Source organism: Oryzias latipes, chromosome 2 (genome assembly GCF_002234675.1).
Source record: "Oryzias latipes chromosome 2, ASM223467v1".
NCBI lineage: Eukaryota > Metazoa > Chordata > Actinopteri > Beloniformes > Adrianichthyidae > Oryzias > Oryzias latipes.
Window position 1 is genome coordinate 6,712,355 of NC_019860.2, and position 19,861 is coordinate 6,732,215.

The following is a 19,861-nucleotide window of genomic DNA, read 5'->3' on the forward strand; positions in this document are numbered from 1 at the left end:
CTACAGGACATCATCACCTGCCTGTGACAGTCACACCTCCATTCTAGATGCAGCCAATGACCTCTAGGCTGTTTGAGGCTCAGAACAACATGACAGCCAGGAAGACCATCCCTCCTCCTGACCACCAGCTGCTCTGTCTCACAATGGCTGCCATGAGGAAGACTCCATGAAGAGTTAACGCCCAGAGGTCTGCTGGACCAGACACCATTCCTGACAGAGTGATCAGAGAGTGCAGAGCAGCTGCTAGACGTCTGATGTCTGACAGGAAATCTTCTAGCAGATGTCAGCTCCATCCCATCAGACGTTAGCTGACAGACTGGCGGCTAGAGCTGGAACAGCAGTCAGAAACACAGTCAGAGGGTGGAGATGGGCTGCAGGTGAAGCAGGAGTCCCCGCCAGTCATCCTGGACACCTGTGGAGAAAAACACCAACACCTGCAGGAAAAGGCCAGAGGACAGCAATGGCAGAGATGACCAGAAGAGGGAGACAGAGGGACAGGGACAAACCATGATACCTGCAGTAAGTCCAGACAAAATGTTAGATCTAGAGATAAACCAACATTTCTCAAACATATGCAAGAAGGAAGAAAGGACACAGACTCAGTTGGTACCTTTTGCCGGAGAGCCAGACGGACAATTCACTCAAGCAATTCTCCCATCTGCTCTGAGTTCACAATGTCTGCTCTCCGTATTTATTGAAAATAGGGCAGTCCTTCATGCGTTGCAATTCTAAGGGAGGAAGGAACACATAATCACAATGCAAACAAGAAAACCCGCCTGCACAGTATCTTTGGCAATACTAACTGCCCCTATGAGGGGTGCTCTGCCGCTGACCCTATGGCACGGGCCACACTTCCTGTTTTTCAGAGGTCACTCACTTCCAACGGCTGCTATAAGCAAAAGTATCATTTCTGCTTTCCTGGAGACAAGACAATTGCAAGCAACGTTTGCATAGACCCACATAGCACCAAGTATGATCACACAAAGTTCAAAAGTTCATTCGTCTAATGATCTAGGTTGGAGTGAAAAGCAAAGCAAATATATTATAACGATAAATGTAATAAAACAGTTTCAATACAAGAAGACATCAATGCAGTAAGCGAACTAGACATTCAAATTAAACCAAGTGTAGGATGAGGTACCAATCAGATGCCTACCAGTCAGTGTGATCCCTCGGGCTTGGAGTTGGTTATCTTGAGTTTAAAACAGGACTCAAACGGCATGGTTGCTAAGCGACTGAGCACGTTTCATAGATTAACTTGCTTCTGTACCTTTAATTTGAGCAGTGGTACAGACTTTGAGGAAGCTAGCTTGTTTGTCGTATCTGGACACAGAAGGTTTTATTGACTGCCTTGAACATTCTTCGTCTCAAAATTCTGCTTAGCGCTTGACATTTGACAAAAAAAAACTTTCACAACAAAAAGCACACACAGCAGTCTTTAGAAAATTAGTATTGTAGACATGAAGACTGAATTTCTACAGTCTGCCTTTTTTGTTGCCATAGTTGACATTTGTAATGCATGGTGTCCCTGTGAATGTGGGCGGGACCATGGCTACAGTACTCTCAATTGTAGGAAAGGCTGCTACTCAAACCCAAGACATAAGGGCAAATATGAAGTGATGAGTATTTCAACACCAAAGAGGTGCCAGAGTCTTTGCTGACTCACATGTGGGCCAAATGATACCAATCCCTGATCTAGACTAAAGTTAGCTAACGAGCATGTATTTATTGAGTGACCCAGGACTTATTTCAATTTACAGATTGAAGAGTTTAGAAAATCTCTTATATTAAAAAGGCAAAAGAATTTCATTTATTTTTTATTTTTCAGGTATTACAACATAATACAAATCTCGGTTGTGACAAAGAAATACAATAAAGTGTATTCATTCATCCATTTAAAATACACTGCTAGTGCCTGCTCAGGGTCACTGGATTACCAGAATGTACCAAGTTGGGAAAAGGTGAAGGACACCTGTACAGTTTGCCAGATCATTTCAGGGCCACAGGGAGACAGACAACCACACACACCATTCAGACCAAAGGTACAATTAAAAATGAGTAGCTAACCTGTTAAGCAGAGATCACCCATAAATATACAGAGAGAATATAATAACTCTAGACATACAGTATCCAGGTGGGATTTGAACCTCCACCTTCTTGCTGTGAGGTGAGAACTCTAACCACTAAACACTTCAGGACTTCAGAAACTGCTAAAAATCACCTTTATGAATACATAACATTGTAAAAAAAACTTTTTCAAATAAACTGACCTACCACCTTAACAAATAGACCTTTGTAAGCATTTAAAAGAATCAAGACTAATTTCTTATTGTAGGACAATAAACTTACAGAGATGCACACAATTCTTTATTCTACAGCATACAAATAATGTTGGGGAGTAGTGGAACAAGAAGCTCTCCACTGTGTGTGACTTTTCATGTGATATTTAAGATGAAACTTTTGACTGAAACTGTTGTTGCATTCAGTAGAAGAAAAAAAGCTATTCTCCTGTATGAGTTGACATGTGACGCGTGAGATGAGAGTTACGACTGAAAGCTTTGCTGCATTTTTTACAGGAAAAGGGCTTTTCTCCTGTATGAGTTAACATGTGACATTTGAGATAAGAAATACTCTTGAATCTTTTATTGCATTCTGTACAGGAAAATCGTTTTTCTCCTGTATGAATTAACATGTGGCATTTGAGAAAAGAACTATGCCCAAAACGTTTATGGCATTCTGTACAGGAAAAGGGCTTTTCTCCTGAATGAGTTGACATGTGACGCTTGAGATGATAATTACGACTGAAGGTTTTGCTGCATTCTTTACAGGAAAAAGGCTTCTGTCCTGTGTGAATTAACATGTGACATTTGAAATCCAAAATATGTCTGAAACTTTCATTGCATTCTGTACAAGATAATTGTTGTTCTTCCGAATGAGTTGACATGTGACTTTTGAGAAGAGAACTCTGACTGAAACTTTCATGGCATTCTTTACAGGAAAAGGGCTTTTCTCCTGAATGAGTAGACGTGTGACGAAGGAGATGATACTTACGACGAAAGCTTTTGCTGCATAATTTACAGGAAAAAGGCTTCTCTCCTGTGTGAGTTAACATGTGATATTTTAGATCAAAAATATGTCTAAAACTTTTATTGCACTCTGTACAAGAAAATCGTCTTTCTTTCAAATGATTTGACATGTGACTTATGAGAAGAACACTATGACTGAAACTTTTATGGCATTCTTCACAAGAAAAAGGCTTTTCATCTGTATGAGTTGACATGTGACGCGTGAGATGATACTTACGGCTAAAGGTTTTGTTGCATTTTTTACAGGAAAAAGGTTTTTCTCCTGTATGAGTTAACATGTGACATTTGAAATGAAAACTATTTCGGAAACTTTTCTTGCATTCTGTACAAGAAAATCGTTTTTCTCTTGTATGAGTTAACATGTGAGATTTAAGACGAGAACTACGCCTAAAACTTTTATGGCATTCCTCACAAGAAAAAGGCTTTTCTTCTGAATGAGTTGACATGTGACGAGTGAGACGATAATTACGACTGAAACTTTTGCTGCATTCTTTACATGAAAAAGGCTTCTCTCCTGTGTGGATTTTTATGTGACGCTTCAAACCCTTAGAAGTTGTGCAACTTCTTCCACACTCAAGACAAACGTATTTCTCCATTTTCATTTCTTTTTTACGTTTCTTAGATGGTGAATTTTTCCTGGACGTTTTCTCAGAGACATGTTTTTCTGACATTTCCTCTGATTTAATGTCAAACTGACTTGTTGACATATGAGCTCTGTCCACACTTTGGACATGTCTTCTGTCTTTTTTCTTCCTCTTATCTCTGTTCTCTGTGTCTGTCTCTTCATCTGTAGTTGATGTTGCTTCTGTCTCTTCATCTGTAGTTGATGTTGATTCTTCATGTTGGTTTCCTTCTTCTTCCTGACTATCAGTTACATCTAAGCTCTGCTGATTGTTTAGATCTGCTTCACTCTTCTCATCTTCCTCATAAGTAGGAATGTCCATCAAGGTATCAGTCTCCTGCTTTAGATCAATCTGATCTTCATCCTGACTGATGCAGAAATCCCCTGGCTCCTCTTTAATTTCAGAAGATTCCCTTTCCTCTTGCTTGTCCTGTTCTTCTTTATTATGAGGTGGTTCTGGTTCCTCCTGCTCCCCTTTAATCTGTGGAAGTTCTGGTTCCTCCTGCTCATCTTTTGTCAGTGGAGGTTCTGGTTCTTCCTGCTCCTCCTTAATCTGTGGAGGTTCTGGTTCCTCCTGCTCCTCTTTAGTCAGTGGAGGTTCTGGTCCCTCCTGTTCGTGCTCCTCCACACTGGAATCTCTCTCCTGGTTGTTCAGATAAGGCTGGGGAAGATCTGCAAGAAAAAACGTAAAAGTAAAAAGAAAAAACATGCTGTTATTTTGGCACAGGTGCAGCCACACACTTCTGTTTCCAACATCGTCTCGCTTGACCTGAATGGTTCTGCAGACTAGATATCAACTAATGTGTTTTTTTTTTCTTCAGGGCTGAGACAGATTAGTAGTAATCAATAGGGATTCGCGAGATGAGGAAAACTTGCAATATGCGATATGTGCATTTCTCAGGTTTGTAGGAGATACGACTTGATTTCCAAGTCTACATAAATAAAATGCCCCATGAACGTCATATGTAGAATTCCATGGCCCTGGAGGTCCAGCTGTCACACGTGAGCCCCACTCTTTCTGCTGTCTTCAGCATCAACATCTCAACCTTAGCTATGGTCTGGGCGTACAGTGCAGGAATATTTTTTTTCAGCAAAGTATTTATGTCAAATCGTGGCTGTAATATATTCATCAACAAATGGAATCCCTCATTCTCTTCCTCACTGTTGGCATGCAACCCCTTGTAAACGTAAGCAGTGATCCAGTTTGTTATTGCTTTTGCTCTTCTAGCTTCTCCTGGCCAAAAGGAGCACGTGCAGCTGCAGGGGGCGCCAATGAGCTGCTTTTAGGCCGTACCAATGACAGTTTTTTTTTTTTTCTTGAAATGTATCCAAGATGGCTGCTGCTGCTGCCTGCTGCTGCTAAATGGCCTTCTACAATCATACTAAAATCTACATGATCCAATGGAATTACACTGATCTACAGCCTTCAAGTGCCTAATTTACAAACTCTTAAAATATCTGAAGAATATTCCGAGTTAAAGCTGGATATTCGGTGGAATATTGGGGAATCAATCCACAGGCCTGTTCAGCCTGAAGAACACCTGAACCATCAAGACAAAGCAGCCTCACCAAATCTATCTACTAACTTGGACACGTGTGAGTAGTTTGGACTGTAAAAACAATGGCAACCAAAAAATTGTCAGAAGAGATGGAGGAAATTAAAAAATCACTATCCTTTATGAGTTCTGAGATAAGTAAAGTTGTGACTCAGCAAAAAAGTCTCATGGATCTCCCTGAGGATATCAGGCAACTGAAAGAAATAATTATTCAAAAAGACCACAAGATTGAACTCCTGGAGCAAAGGATTGATGATCTGGAACAACTAGCAAAAAACAAAGATGTTATCATCACTGGATTTGAAACTAAACATCGCAGTTATGCCAAAGTAGCATCTGGAGTGGATGAAGGTGAGGATGCTCCTACAGAGGAATTAAAGTCACTGGAACAACAACTCCTGCAATTTCTGAACACAAAGAATATCACTCTGGAAAAGCAAAACATCTCCAGCTGCTACACGATTCCAAACAAAAATCCTAAAATGAAACCATCTGTTGTTGTGCAGGTAATCTCTGTAAAGCAAAAAATTGAGCTACTGAGACAATCAAAAAAATTAAAAGGCTCTGGAGTTTACATAAACGAAAGTCTTACAAAAAAAATGCAGAAATAGCAAGATGTGCTCGACTGCTAAAGAAGCAAAACAAAATTCAAGCAACTTGGACCAGGAATGGGAAAATTTACATCAGACCCAACGGGGTGGAATCTACACGCTCAATGATGATAAGGAACATGAAAGAACTGGACCGTTTCAAATGACTGACATAAGAAGGTATGCTGGGATCGGGTTTGGAACTGTTCAAACTGGACTGGATGCCTGATAATTATGACAGACAATACAATGAAAAATAAAACAAGTTGCAAAGTTAACTCAGCTACAAAGGATCACTTATTGCTGTGTACAGAAAATCAGTCTGATTCATTCATCCAAGATCAATCTGAAAACACAAAGCATGACTTTGAAAATGACATTGACCCGGACTCAAACTATTATAATGATCTTGAAATTAGTTGTAATTATTATACAGTGGAACAGTTTAACAGCAATGTGGACATTCAAGAAGGCTTATCAGTTATTCACTTCAACAGCAGAAGTTTATATAAGAATTTTTCTTCTATAGAATTGTTTCTTAAATCTTTAAAAAGATTTAATGTGATTGCTGTATCAGAAACTTGGCTTGATGATAACAAGATGGTGGAAGTCAACCTTGAGGGGTACGAGCTTTATACTACCAATAGAAATAAAAGAAAAGGTGGAGGAGTGGCTCCATACATTGAACAAACAATAAATAGCAAAATTGTCGATGAATTATCTTACACTATTGATAATGTTCTGGAATGTATCACAGTAGAAATAGAAGATGGTCTTTCAAAAAAGATATGGATTAGTTGTGTGTATAGACCACCGGGAACAAATATGGCCAACTTCAATGAAAAAATGTCTGAAGTTTTAAATACTATGGGCACAAATAAAATAAAAATAGTATGTGGTGACTTTAACATAGATTTAATCAATCCAACTGGTTTAAATCAAACAAGAGAGTTTATCAACTCAATGTATGGCAACTGTTTATGCCCAATAATTAATAAGCCTACACGTATAACCACAGAATCAGCAACGTTGCTAGATAACATATTCACAAATAGAACTGATAAAGAAATTTTGGGAGGCCTTTTGTTTTGTGATATTACTGATCACTTGCCTGTGTTTGCAGTGTTGAAAAATGTGTCTTCAAAGAAAATGTATACACAGACCCAGGGAAAATGGATAAGGTGTTGCAGTTCTGATAACATTGATTCATTTAGGAGGGCTCTATGTAATCAAACATGGAATGAAATCTATGCTTCTACCAATGTGAATGAAGCTTATGATGCCTTTCTGCATCGATACATAGAGCTTTATAATTTAAACTGTCCAAAAATTAAAATTAGTCATAAAAAAATAACGAAAAGCCTTGGATAACCAAAGGTATTGAAAAGGCTTGTAAAAAGAAAAATGCACTATACAGACAGTTTGTAAAAGAAAAAAGTAAAGAAGCAGAAAATACATATAAAAATTATAAAAATAAATTGGTGAATATAATAAGAAATTCTAAAAAACAGTATTATCATAAGTTAATTGAGCAACACAAATTACACATGCAAGAGACTTGGAAAATAATAAACAAATTAACCAAAAAAAACAATAAGAAACAAGAGTATCCAAGTTATTTTAAAAAAAATGATATTCAGATCAGAAACCCAATGCTTATTGCAAATGAATTAAATGAATACTTTGCTAATGTTGGAAATAAACTTGCAATGGAAATAAAAGAGCCAATAAAGAAGTTGAAAGAACTTAGTATCCAATCAAACAAGTTTTCAATGTTTCTGTCTGAGGTTAGTTCAAATGAAATACTAGAAATTGTAAGAACATTTCAAAATAAAAGATCCAAAGATTGGAATGACATTGATATGTCATTAATTAAAAACACAATTGAGTTCATTGTTGAACCACTAACTCATATATTTAACATGTCTTTTAGGGAGGGCATTTTTCCAAATAACATGAAAATAGCAAAAATTATTCCCATTTTTAAAAATGGAGATCGCCATATATTTACAAATTACAGACCAATTTCATTATTATCCCAATTCTCCAAGATATTAGAAAAACTTTTTGTTAAAAGAATGAACAATTTTATTGGAAAATTTAATTTATTGCATGAGGATCAATATGGTTTTAGGGCTGGTAGATCTACTTCAATGGCGATAATGCATCTAGTTGATCATATTTCTTCCTCGATAGAGAAGAAGAAATTTACTGTAGGCGTTTTTGTTGATCTTCAAAAAGCATTTGATACATTAAATCACACTATGTTACTTAGTAGGTTACAGAAATATGGTTTTAGAGGAATAGCATATTCCTGGTTAGAAAGTTATCTTATTAACAGATGTCAGTATGTTTATTTCAATAACGAAAAATCTGATATGTGTCCTGTTACATGTGGAGTACCCCAGGGGTCCCTATTGGGTCCTATATTATTTATTTTATACATAAACGACCTTTGTAAAGTTTCTGATTTGTTAAATTGTGTTTTATATGCTGACGACACTACTTTGTATTTATCTGGAGATAACCTGGAAAAGCTTCTTTCAGACATAACAAAAGAATTATCCATAATCAAACAATGGTTTGATTCAAACAAACTGTCTTTAAATCAAAATAAAACCAAGTACATTATATTTGGCTATAGAAAACGGGAAAACATCTCTGAGTTAAAAATTGAGGATGTTGTTCTTGAAAGAGTAAATGAAATAAAATTTCTGGGAGTAATCTTGAATCATACATTATCATGGAAACCACACATAACTTATATTCTCTCTAAATTGTCCAAATCATTAGCCATCCTACATAAAGTCAAATATTTTTTAAACACAGCTACATTGTATATTCTATATTGTTCCTTCATGATTCCTTATTTGACCTATTGTTTAGAAATCTGGGGGCATAGTTACAAGTCAAATACAAAACCTATTTTTATTCTGCAAAAAAAAGCAATTAGAATTGTAAACCACTCTTCATACAATCAATCCACAAAACAAATATTTCCTAAATTAAGGGCAATAAAATTTTATGATTTAGTTTATCTTAGTACTGGAATTTTTATGTTTAAAGTTAAAAAACAATGTGTACCTGCCAAAATACTGAGTTTCTTCGAAATAAAAGTTGATAATTATGATTTTCGAGGTAAAGATATGTTTAAAAAGAAAGTGGTCAGAACTAACGCATTAAGAAATAGTGTTTTTGTTCAGGGGGTAAACATGTGGAATTTATTATCAGACGAACTGAAAAATGCAAAATCCATACTGCACTTTAAGAAAATGTATAAAGTTAAAATGTTTCAAAAATACCTTCTGGACTGAGAGACTTTGGTGGTTGTGAGGTCATTTTGAGAAGTGTTTGTTTTGTTTTTGGTTTTTTTCATCTTTTTTCTTTTCTGATTTAAGGTTCTAACAGTTTGTAGGTAGATGTAATGTTTGTATTCAGGGTTGGGGAAATAAGCCTTGGCTTCACCCAACACCTTTTTCGGTTAATTTTGTTCAATGTTTATGTTATGTTTATTTATTTATTATTATTATTATTATTTTCAATGTTTATGTTGACATTGATCAGTGTCAATGTTTATGTTGATGTTTTTAAGTTTTTTTGTTTAACTTAACCGAAATAAAGTTTCTCACATATAATATAAAACCATAGCGGCACAGATTTTTCTTTTCTCCAAGCGCTGAGCTGGCGCGCTCTTTGAATTGGCGCCCCAGGCAACTGCCCATACCTTGTGTGTCAGAAGATTCATAACCCCCAATTTTAACAGTAAAATATGTCCAACACAAGAGGCCTTCAGCTTTATCTCTTTGCTCGGCTGCTGGACAATACAAGTAAAAGAAATATTGATAATGGTGAGCAGTTGTGGTTTCAGGCATGGGCAATACGGGCAATTGCCCAGGGTGGAAAATTAAAGGGGGGGGGGGGGCGCCGTCGGCCCAGCGCCTTTAAAAGAATATGTGCACCACTATAGGTTTACTTTTATCACAGAGTTTGTAACAGCCCGAAACCTGGCAGTGCCTCTGCCCTGCAGCTGCGCTCTTTCTCTCCTGTCTTTGAGAAGAAGATGCAAATATGTGTGAAGAAGGAGAAGGGAGGGGGCGCGGGGTGAAGGGTGCACGGTGACCACGGTGCACCGCCGCGATAGGCATGCACAAAACCAGGCTGGATCATCTTCAAGGGGGGCAACGGTCGCGGCTCATTACTTGATGGAAAAAAAAATGTAAACTGCGCCGCCATGTAGGGAATTGGCGCCCCTGGCTGCAGCTGCACGCACTCCTTCTGGAAATGTGTGACGAAAGGGGGAGAGGGGAGGGGGGGCTGCGGAGAATCAGTTCAACTGTGGGACTCTTCCAAGCTAAGTGGCCAGGTGGGGGACAAGGGCGGGGGATAGAATCTACTTTATAAAACTTTTTTAAAAGTCAGTCATACGGTGACATTCTATAACCTAAAATTTAATAAGGGTATAAAAATGAATGTTTTTTTGGGTTAATTTTGTGTCAAATGCCTAAATAAAAAATGGGAACACAAAACAATGTTGTCACTAAGGTGACAATTGGTTTAGTCGATGGACTTGATGACTTCGTGAGGACATTTATGGGTCATTATCACTATAAAGTGCCTTTGGTGTCCCCATGACTATTACTCTTTCATAAACTAAATGGAGCAGAATAACTAAACTCTAACTTCTCATAAGTGACCCAAGACGTGCACACAAATCAGTCAAATAATTTGGTTCTCAAATTGTGATTTCTTTAGTTTATGCAATTTTTTTCTTTGGGTGTATGCGATTTTGGTATGTCCTACACGCTGTTCTGCTAACTTCAGGGTGTGTAATAAATGGTTAAACTATGCTAAATAAATAAAAAATTGGTAAACATTTCGTGTCACAGCACATTACTTGATAAAACAAGTAATTTTGATCAGGCAAATTTTATTTTCATAATGCTTTTGAAGATTTTGCGCACATCCCTGACATTGCTGTCCACCCTGTCATTTTGGGATAACTGTCTCTTTAAAAAATCTGCAAATGTTTTATGTGACACCACAACCAGCATTTTGTGTTTTTTTCACTGGAGACTGAAACAGTGGCTGGTTGCAGAGTAAATATTTTCCCTTTTGTTTAGTAATTTTAATCATATTAGGTGTGTAGTCAGATGTTGTAAAGCTTAACATGTCCACCCTGTCATGGTGAAATATCATTTAATATAAAAAGCCTTTCCTAAATTTAAAATATATAAGTTAAACAGTACACAGTCTACTTGCTAACTGAATCATGTTGCTAAGTGAAGATCCACAATATGCTCAATAAATGCTAACATTAACCAAAAATGTCCACCCTGTCAGCAAACCTTCTTTGACAGGGTGGACATGGTTTATGAAAGGAAGGACATTTTGATAGTTTATGGCAAGAAACTAATAATGTTACATATTACAACAGTTCCTACTGACATTTTATAACTTAAATTTCCCCTTGTGGGATTAATGAAGCATAATTGAATTGAATTGAATAACAATAAATAACAGTTTACAAGTTTATAACAGTAAAGGTTGCTAACCGATACATTAAAGAAATTGCACATGAGATTTTTCTCTCAGCATATTGGCCATATTTCAGACACCTCCTTTTGCCGTCTCAGACACTTTTTGGGTAGTACACAGTGAAAAGGGAGACAACAACTACAGAGTATGAGTTCACCACAGATTTCCAGGAGAGGCTACTCCATTTTAGGCGCCATGTTTTCAACATTAAATGGCAGTGTGATGCCTACAGGAAGCTCAGGAGTAGCTTGAACCACAATAACCCCCTCTTGCATATAGATTTTAGAGAAAATTACTTATGCAAGTACAGTGAAGAAATACAATCTGTGCAAGCAGTCCAGTCTGCACACTGGAGTGCTCTACATCCCTGGTGAACAAGCACCACATACACTGACCAAAAATATAAACGCAACACAAAATAACCAGTTCTCTAAATTATTGTTCACAAATCTGTCTAAATCTGTGATTGTGAGCAGTTCTCCTTTGCCAAAACAATCCATCCCACCTCGCAGGTGTGCCATATCAAGATGCTGATTAGACAGCATGATTATTGCACAGGTGTGCCTTAGACTGGCCACAAGAAAAGGCCACTCTGAAATCTTCAGTTTTGTTTTATTGAGGGGGTCAGGGGACTCAGACAACCAGTCAGTTTCTGGTGTGACCAGCATTTGCCTCATGAAGTGCGACACATCTCCTTCGCATAGAGTTGATCAGGTTGTCCATTTTGGCCTGTGGAATGTTTGTCCACTCCTCTTCAATGGCTGTGCGAAGTTGCTGGATATTGGCAGGAACTGGAACACACTGTTGTATACGCCGATCCAGAGGATCCCAAACATGCTCAATGGGTGACATGTCTGGTGAGTATGCTGGCCATAAAAGAACTGGGATGTTTTCAGCTTCCAAGAATTGTGGACAGATCCTTGCAACATGGGGCCGTGCATTATCATGCTGCAACATGAGGTGATGTTGTTGGATGTACGGCTCAACAATGGGCCCCAGGATCTCGTCACGGTTTCTCTGTGCATTCAAAATGCCATCAATGAAATGCACCTGTGTTCTTCGCCCATAACACATACCTGCCCATACCATAACCCCACCACCACCATGGGCTACTCGATCCACAACATTGACATCAGAAAACCGCTCACCCACACGACCCCACACACGCTGTCTGCCATCTGCCCTGAAGAGTGTAAACCAAACCAATCATTCTCCCCTTCTAATTTTACAGTTGAATGTTTGACTTCACTGTGCACATTGATGTTCAGAGGTTATCTCAATAATGCCACATTAATAGCTATTGTTTTGGTGTTTTTCGACATAAAGGAAGAGTGGATCAAAACCAGTCTGTTCACCTGATAATTTCACCTCACATGGGAAAGGGACTTCTGGTAGTAATTTTCTTTCATTAATTGCAAAATGAGGTAATTTAACAACCTTTTAAAATGTGTCCACCCTGTGATGTTACTCCATGGACGCCTCTGCGCTCCACACTCGCCCCGTGAGCTCCTTGTCTCTCCCTTCCAATCTTCTCCGACACCCGTCGCGAGGGGGGGCGCCATGGAGGAGCGCTTCGTGCTCCCTGACATCCGGTCCCTGCGCGGGGCGCGGCTACCAGTGGACGGAGCGAACTGGGTCTCTGAGCAGAGCAATCGGACTTAATAAGTTTTGTGCTTGAGGGGAGGGGAAGATGCTTTGTTACGGGAGGGAGCCTTCAGACCGCCATCTGTCCCGCAGCTCTATGGCCGCATTTACACTGCAGGTCTTGATGCTCATATCCGATTTTCTGACTATATCCGATTTTTTTGACGACCCGCTTACATCATCTTTTAAAAGTGACCCGTATCTGATTTTTGCATTTACACTATACAATGCTGAAACTATCAAACGTAGACGTTCTGAGGACTACGTAGTAGCATTTCCGCATTCCGCGGACCTCTTTCGGACTTTTGTGACTGCGGTTGTCATGGAGGCAAGGCGGCGACGGAAGAAGGCGTTGCACTGGGCGCTTCTGAGGGGATGCACGGGAGAGGAAAAGAAGGAGGGCTGCTCGGCTCTCTCTGAGTTTTGAATGAGGAAGTGTTTGCAGATGTACTGTACTAACAGTTGGATCCAAGTGTTGAACCTTTCCTGCGCGATGACTTCTCTTTTCCGACCGTAGTCAGAAACACACGGGAGATTTCCTCGGGGTTCTCTTTTCCATTCTGAACCCTCAGCCTGCAGAGTGGGTTAAGAAAGACTCCTAAACTTTTGGGCGAGACACCTTATTTTTAATTTACGGTTCTCCGACACTCCCCCGCTCCGCGCTCACACCCACTCTCCTCTCCTTACACACACACACACGCAACCACGCATGCGCGCTCACACACACACGGCCCCCATCATACACGCCCCCCAAAGAAATAAACGGCTTCTATCCTGTTCCATAGCAATGGTGTCCCGCTTCATTATTTACCGTTTGCGTCCGGACCGGACATAACAGCGGTTTCCGACTACGGTCTGAAGCCTGAGGCTGAAAGGTAACACGCTGGCAGCAAAATCAGCGCACAAAAAGCACCTTAATAAGTCATGTGATCTCAGTTGGTGGTGTCCTGAGTTGACGTCACTGACGTCCGACTCGCATTAAGTGGGGAATATCCGATTTTTCTGCTTACATGGCACACGCAAATGCACGTATCCGATTCGTTTCCGATTTATTTCCACATATAAGAGAGGCCTGTATCCGATCTGAGAAAAACGGAATCCATGCGCTTTTGTCCTGCTTACACGCTCACCGATCATATCCGATCTGTGCCACATGAGAGGAAAAATAATCGGAATTGGGTCACTTGAACCATGCAGTGTAAAGGCGGCCTATGTGAACGAGCAGCCGAATTCAGGAGAACCATATCTCCATCTAACACAGTGTTTTTGGGGCGGTGTGAGCTTTTCAATGCAAAATGCTGCTCAGTCCTTAGAAACCGTTCAAACAATCACGTGGATTTGTGTTTCTAGTCGGGTCCCGACAAAATAAATGCTGATTAGGGCTGCACGATATGAGGAAAACTCGTGATATGCGATATTAGAGATTAATATTGCGATAACGGTATAATTTGCGGTATATAAATAAATAACAATATAACCAAAAACATAATTCCCATTTCATTGCAACAGTTTCAAAATTATACTCCAAATGACCCTCGTCGACATAGGAGACAAACATCTAACATAATAGGCCTCTATCCAATTGGTCAACAACGTTAAGGCGTCCATCGGACGGGTCAAATGTATAAAGGGATTTATTCGATTTGTTAAATGCTTCAAGCTGCCATAAGGTTGTTTTAACACATTTAAGGTTTACGATTTATTGCGATTTTCGCTGTCTTTTGCGATATGCATATTGCAGAGCTGGATATTGCGATAACGATAAATTTGCGGTATATTGTGCAGGCCTAATGCTGATGTTATTCCCACATATTTATGTGCAGCCAAGCTGCAGATTGCAGCTTTTCCCGCATCGATTCATGTTAATCCAGGCTACTTGTTGTTGTTAGCGCATGTTGACCTTCACCTAACCATTCTTCCCACTTTGTTCTGCCACAAATAAGCACTGACCACAAAATGATGAGTGAACAGGCGCTTCATAATAACCATAACATTAATAAAAGCACGTTTAAAAGATCATCTCGTAAATTATGGAGCTGCTAAATAGATAGGCTCGTGTCAATCTAAGGTAAATTCACTCCTGAGCATGTGCTGTATTGTAGTGGCGATCACGTGCACGTTGGGTCTAATGGCACCAAAGGATTGTGGGATGCGGCTGGGCATGGTTTTTTTTTTGTTGAACCATGACTGAAGTGTCTAAGACAGGGGTGTCAAACTCATTTTGGTTCGGGGGCCACATTCAACCCGTCTGATCTCAAGTGAGCCGGACTAGTAGCGTAAAGGGGAAATAAAGCTTTATTCTTGTTTTTTTTACCCAATTGGAAAACATGCCTCAACCAACATGGTAGCCTAACCATTTCTTATTACACATTCATTCACAGAGGCCAATGGATCTTAAATAAAATTAATTTCACTTTAAAAATATTGGTTTATTCAATTTTATACAGACTGAATATTTTAAATCTGACACTGAAGCAATCCTGATAACAAATTCAAGAGGGGCTACAGAAAAAAATGAAACATCTGTCTAAAATGTAAACGTCCAAACGATGAAAAATTGCACTAAATTAAACTTGCAAACATTTGTGAACATAAGAGTTTGGAGTTACCCTCCTTTCTCTCCTGAAACTTCACCAGACCGTCAATATCAGGACTCAAATCCTGTGCAGAAACACATTTACTGTCATTCAAGTGAGCAAAACACAATGAAATGTCCATTATTATTATCATTCATTATTATAAGAATCTTTTCCTGGTTTCTGCCTGAATTTTGTGGCAACACCTGCTTTCTTCCTGACCTTTAACGGAGCGCCATCAGTGACCAAAATTACTTAATGTGACCAGTTCACTTCAACATTGTCCAGCACAGTAACTAGAGAGCTGACTATGTCATCAGCTGTTGTTGTGTCCATCAATTCCAGAAACTCTGCTGTGACGATCTCTTTAACACCTCTAATAAATATGCACAGCTGTACATATCTGTGATGTTGGTGCTTTCATCAATAGTGACTGAAAATACAATAAATGACTGGATTCCTTAATATGGCTGCCCATGTTTCCTCAGAGATGTTGGATCTGGAGTTGTAATTCTTGACAGACTCATGTTTAAGGTCGACTGTTTTTTGGGAACAAGACTTCTGCAGCCTTCAGCATTTTTCAATAAGTTTACCATCAGAAAATGGTTTGGATGTTTGCTCCTATTTGTTTGCAATTAGATAGCTAGTTTTCACTGCTACATCACTGTTGTCACGGCTGCAGTAAATCCAGATGGTTATTTATCAGTCCAGCTAATAGTTGCTAAATCTTTTTTTTCCTTAACTGCAAATGGTGAAACTTTTCTTTGTGGAGAGTCTCATAGTGGTGCTGAATGTTTTGTTCTTGGATAACCTGTTGATGACATACCAAGCTTGCAGGTTTGCATTCAGCTCTGTGAACAAATAAAACACTTTCCATTTTCCGGGAAAGCTCAGGACTTCACTTCAACCTTTTTTGTTTTGACAACATTTTGGTCTTTATTGTGTCACTATTGATCATCCTTCAGTGATGAAGCTCACAGGGGACCAAACTACTGCCTACCCAGACACAGTGCTGTTAGGTTTTGTTTTTTATGGCAGGCCATTTTAACATTAAAAGGCTAAGTTTGACTATCCGGAATGAACATTGTAGATATCAGCAACGTATTTCTAACTAGTCGTAATTACATTTTGGATAGTTGGAATTGTAATTCAAGATATCTGTAACGTAATTGTGACTAGTCGAAACGACAGATAGAGATATCTGTAATTCAGTTTTGACTAGCCAAAACTGAATTACAGATATCTGCAATGACGTCATAGAAAACGACATTCAACTCGTCACACATCTTAAATGACAATTGTAGATATCTATAATTCAGTTTTGCCTAGGCAGAATGACAGTTAAAGATATCTCAAATGTCATCATCACTAGCTCCTCCTGTCTTGCACGGGCTGCAGCATTAAAAAGACAATTAAAAATCGCTTCGCCCGCTGGCTGCTCTACGACGGAGATTTAGGGCCACCAAAAAAGTAAAATTAAAAGATTTTAAGTCGTAAATTTACGATATTAAGTGGAAGTGAGCATGATGAGCAGCAGGTGAACGCCACACAGCAGCAGCAGACCGACTAAACTTTGTTGAAGAGGTGAGCTGAATGTTTATTGATAACGTTCTAAATTTTTGGAAATTCGTTAGTTTGATTTATGATTTATTCATGTTTTACTCATCGATGGGTGGTTTGCAGGATCTCTGCAGCCCGAAGCCATCAGTGTCCCTGCAGATGTCCACCTGGATCCTTTCTTTCTCCATTAAAGACAAGATCTCTACGTTTCTGTGACGCTTCCGTCCTTGGAGGAGCACTTTTTGGCATTTTCAACGTTGTAATGCTAATATAACAGACTATTTTCATTCCTCTTTATTGTTTTATGTTGGATCGGGACGCTTCATCTGGAGGAGAGCTGTATGTAACACTGTTTACTTCCGCATTGGTGTTCGGATGACAGGTTCATGACATTAGGTGACTCGCCACAGGAATGGACTAGAAACGTGCTTTTTTTTAAACATCCTTATGATTTTTACTCTTCATGTGTGGGTGGGCCGGACTAAACCACCTGCCGGGCCGGATACGGCCCGCGGGCCGTATGTTTGACACCCCTGGTCTAAGACCTGAAGTCAAGTCTATGCTGTTTGGCTGCTTGTGAGTGAGTTGAACCAAATAGGATTGCTGCTGGAAGTTGGATCATGCATTCAGTCTCCGCTCCGAGACCGAAAGTCAATCAAGGCAGCCGTTAAATAAATCCTTAAATTAGTCGCGTCACTGAATAAGCCGCAGGGCTGTAATATGAAAAAAGTAGCGGCTTATAGTCCGGAAATTACAGTATATTTATTTTAGCGTGTTTTTTGTGTGATACAAGATTTGTCCTTTATAATATTTATTTTATATTATTTATTATATATTTATTGTATTTTATTTAATATTTTCCAACTTAACTATTTTTGCCATGCTTATGTTTTTTTTTAATGTAAGATAACTGTTATAATGCGGTGCAGAATTTTCATAAACGTCTTTTGTATAAATTTCTTAATTTCAATGACTATACAGGGGTTGACATAGCCCAGAAATTTGCACTGGCCCACAGGGCCAGTAATTTCTGAAAGTTACTGGCCCTGCCTGAAAGTTACTGGCCCGACACTGTAATTGATAATAATTGTAATTGTAACAATAATTGAAAAACTAAATTAAATTAAATTACTGAGATCATTCAGCTAACTAAAAATACTTACTGCTTACACTCTTGTAAAGAAAAACAAAATGAAGTAGTTTGACATTCTAATGCATTTGAGTCTGAGATTCAGGTATTTGGAGTTGCTTTTGATTCTTTGACATTCAGCTTAAAGCTTAGTGCATACAGTTTCATCTTCAATGTATTCAATTCATTAAATATCTTGCTGTCCATACTACTAATTCCACCCATTACTCCATCTAACATATTCCTATCTATTCCTGCCATGTCTTCCACATCTCTGACATGCTTCAGTCTATCTTCAGTGACGGTGTTGGATTTATGATCATCGCGGTGAAAAACCACCAGGGGGCGCGCTGATATGTGTGTCAGTTTCAATATATCTGCCTAAAATGTAATAATAACCCACTGGCTTGTTCCTTCATTGTTGCTGCTTAACATTGTTTTGTATTGAATTGTTACATTCAATAAAGTTTGGGGAAAAAAGTAGTGAGCGTCGCGTGGTGCTCGGCAGTGACAGCCGCGTGCGCAGGCGGGAGAGAAGGAGAAGTGATAAAAGGTTTCCCATAGAAGCCCTTGAAGTCTGAACACAGGACTAGCAGAAAAAGTAAATTATGAAGACGAGGTAAATCTACACGTTTTCGCAAAATATACTTTATTGAAAAAGGTGAAAAATATATTAACCGTTAGATATTTTAGTGGCCCGAGCGGACAAGTGAAAAATAAAGTCTTGTGGTCCGTACGGCTTGAAAAACAGGACCGGGCCAGCGGACAAATGGCTATGTCAAGCCCTGCTATAAAACATGTCAGTTGACATGGACAAAGTTCTGTTGTGACTCTGGGGGCGCCTGGAGAGGGTCTCGCCCGGGAGTAAGTCAGGGTAGAACCGCCATTGATGGGGAGTTAACAAACACTAAATTGTGTGGTTTTAGTGTGAGGTAGAAATACTCTAATCTGGCTTTTGAGTTGCCATAAATGTCAATTATTGAATCCCAACTGAATCATTGGTGAAATGCAAAATGACAGGATCGGACGTGCAATACCTACACTATTGTATTTTACAGGCTCAGTTCCAGTGAGGTTCTGCAGAGCAGAATCTGCCTAAGTGTAATGTAACACTGAGCTTCAGAGCATTTTGCTGGAGCCGGAGGTAAGGCGTTGTCTGTCGGTGACGTCACACTCGCTTCGTCCATCTTTATTTACAGTCTATGGTAGCGACAGACCCCCACAACCCCAAGCTAACATTAGCGGTGAAAATAAAATGGCAAACAACATCGGAGCTATAATCCACCCACAGTTTTGAACCGATACCATCTCAGACGAGGAAAACAAAGACGTTCATGGATCTATTTGTCTGCAGGTGGATCAGTGAACGTACCAACGATGTGTAGCTGAAGCTGCGGGTTCCAGCTGCTATCCAGCAGTCTGCGCCGACGACAGAGCTCCTCCTCGTTCTGGACGATGGTTCCTTCATCAGCAGAAAGTTGTTCTCTGACAGAACCTTCCTGAGGTTCTGAAGACATGGTTCCTGCTCCGATCTTCAGCTCCAACTCCCACCAACACCGCCGT

At 39.4% G+C, this 19,861-nt stretch overlaps 3 protein-coding genes across 5 annotated transcripts in view; 1 reads left to right on the forward strand and 2 right to left on the reverse strand.

Annotated features, from left to right (window-relative positions):
* The window catches only part of LOC105355327 (NACHT, LRR and PYD domains-containing protein 12-like), a 1,049,862-nt gene that overhangs the window by 634,103 nt on the left and 395,898 nt on the right, over positions 1–19,861 (forward strand). The window lies entirely within an intron of this gene.
* Positions 1–19,861, reverse strand: part of LOC105355240 (protein NLRC3) — a 591,340-nt gene that overhangs the window by 37,482 nt on the left and 533,997 nt on the right. The window lies entirely within an intron of this gene.
* On the reverse strand, positions 1,788–19,803 carry LOC105355239 (gastrula zinc finger protein XlCGF57.1-like). Its single transcript, XM_023962593.1, has 2 exons — positions 19,671–19,803; positions 1,788–4,380 (listed from the first exon to the last, which is right to left on the reverse strand). Exon 2 carries the CDS (start codon positions 4,028–4,030, stop codon positions 2,501–2,503), a length of 1,530 nt encoding a protein of 509 aa, XP_023818361.1. The 5' UTR covers positions 4,031–4,380; positions 19,671–19,803; the 3' UTR covers positions 1,788–2,500.

Coding starts and splice junctions, on each gene's coding strand:
- LOC105355239 (XM_023962593.1), bottom strand. CDS start 4,030: ATGGACATTCCTACTTATGAGGAAGATGAGAAGAGTGAAGCAGATCTA.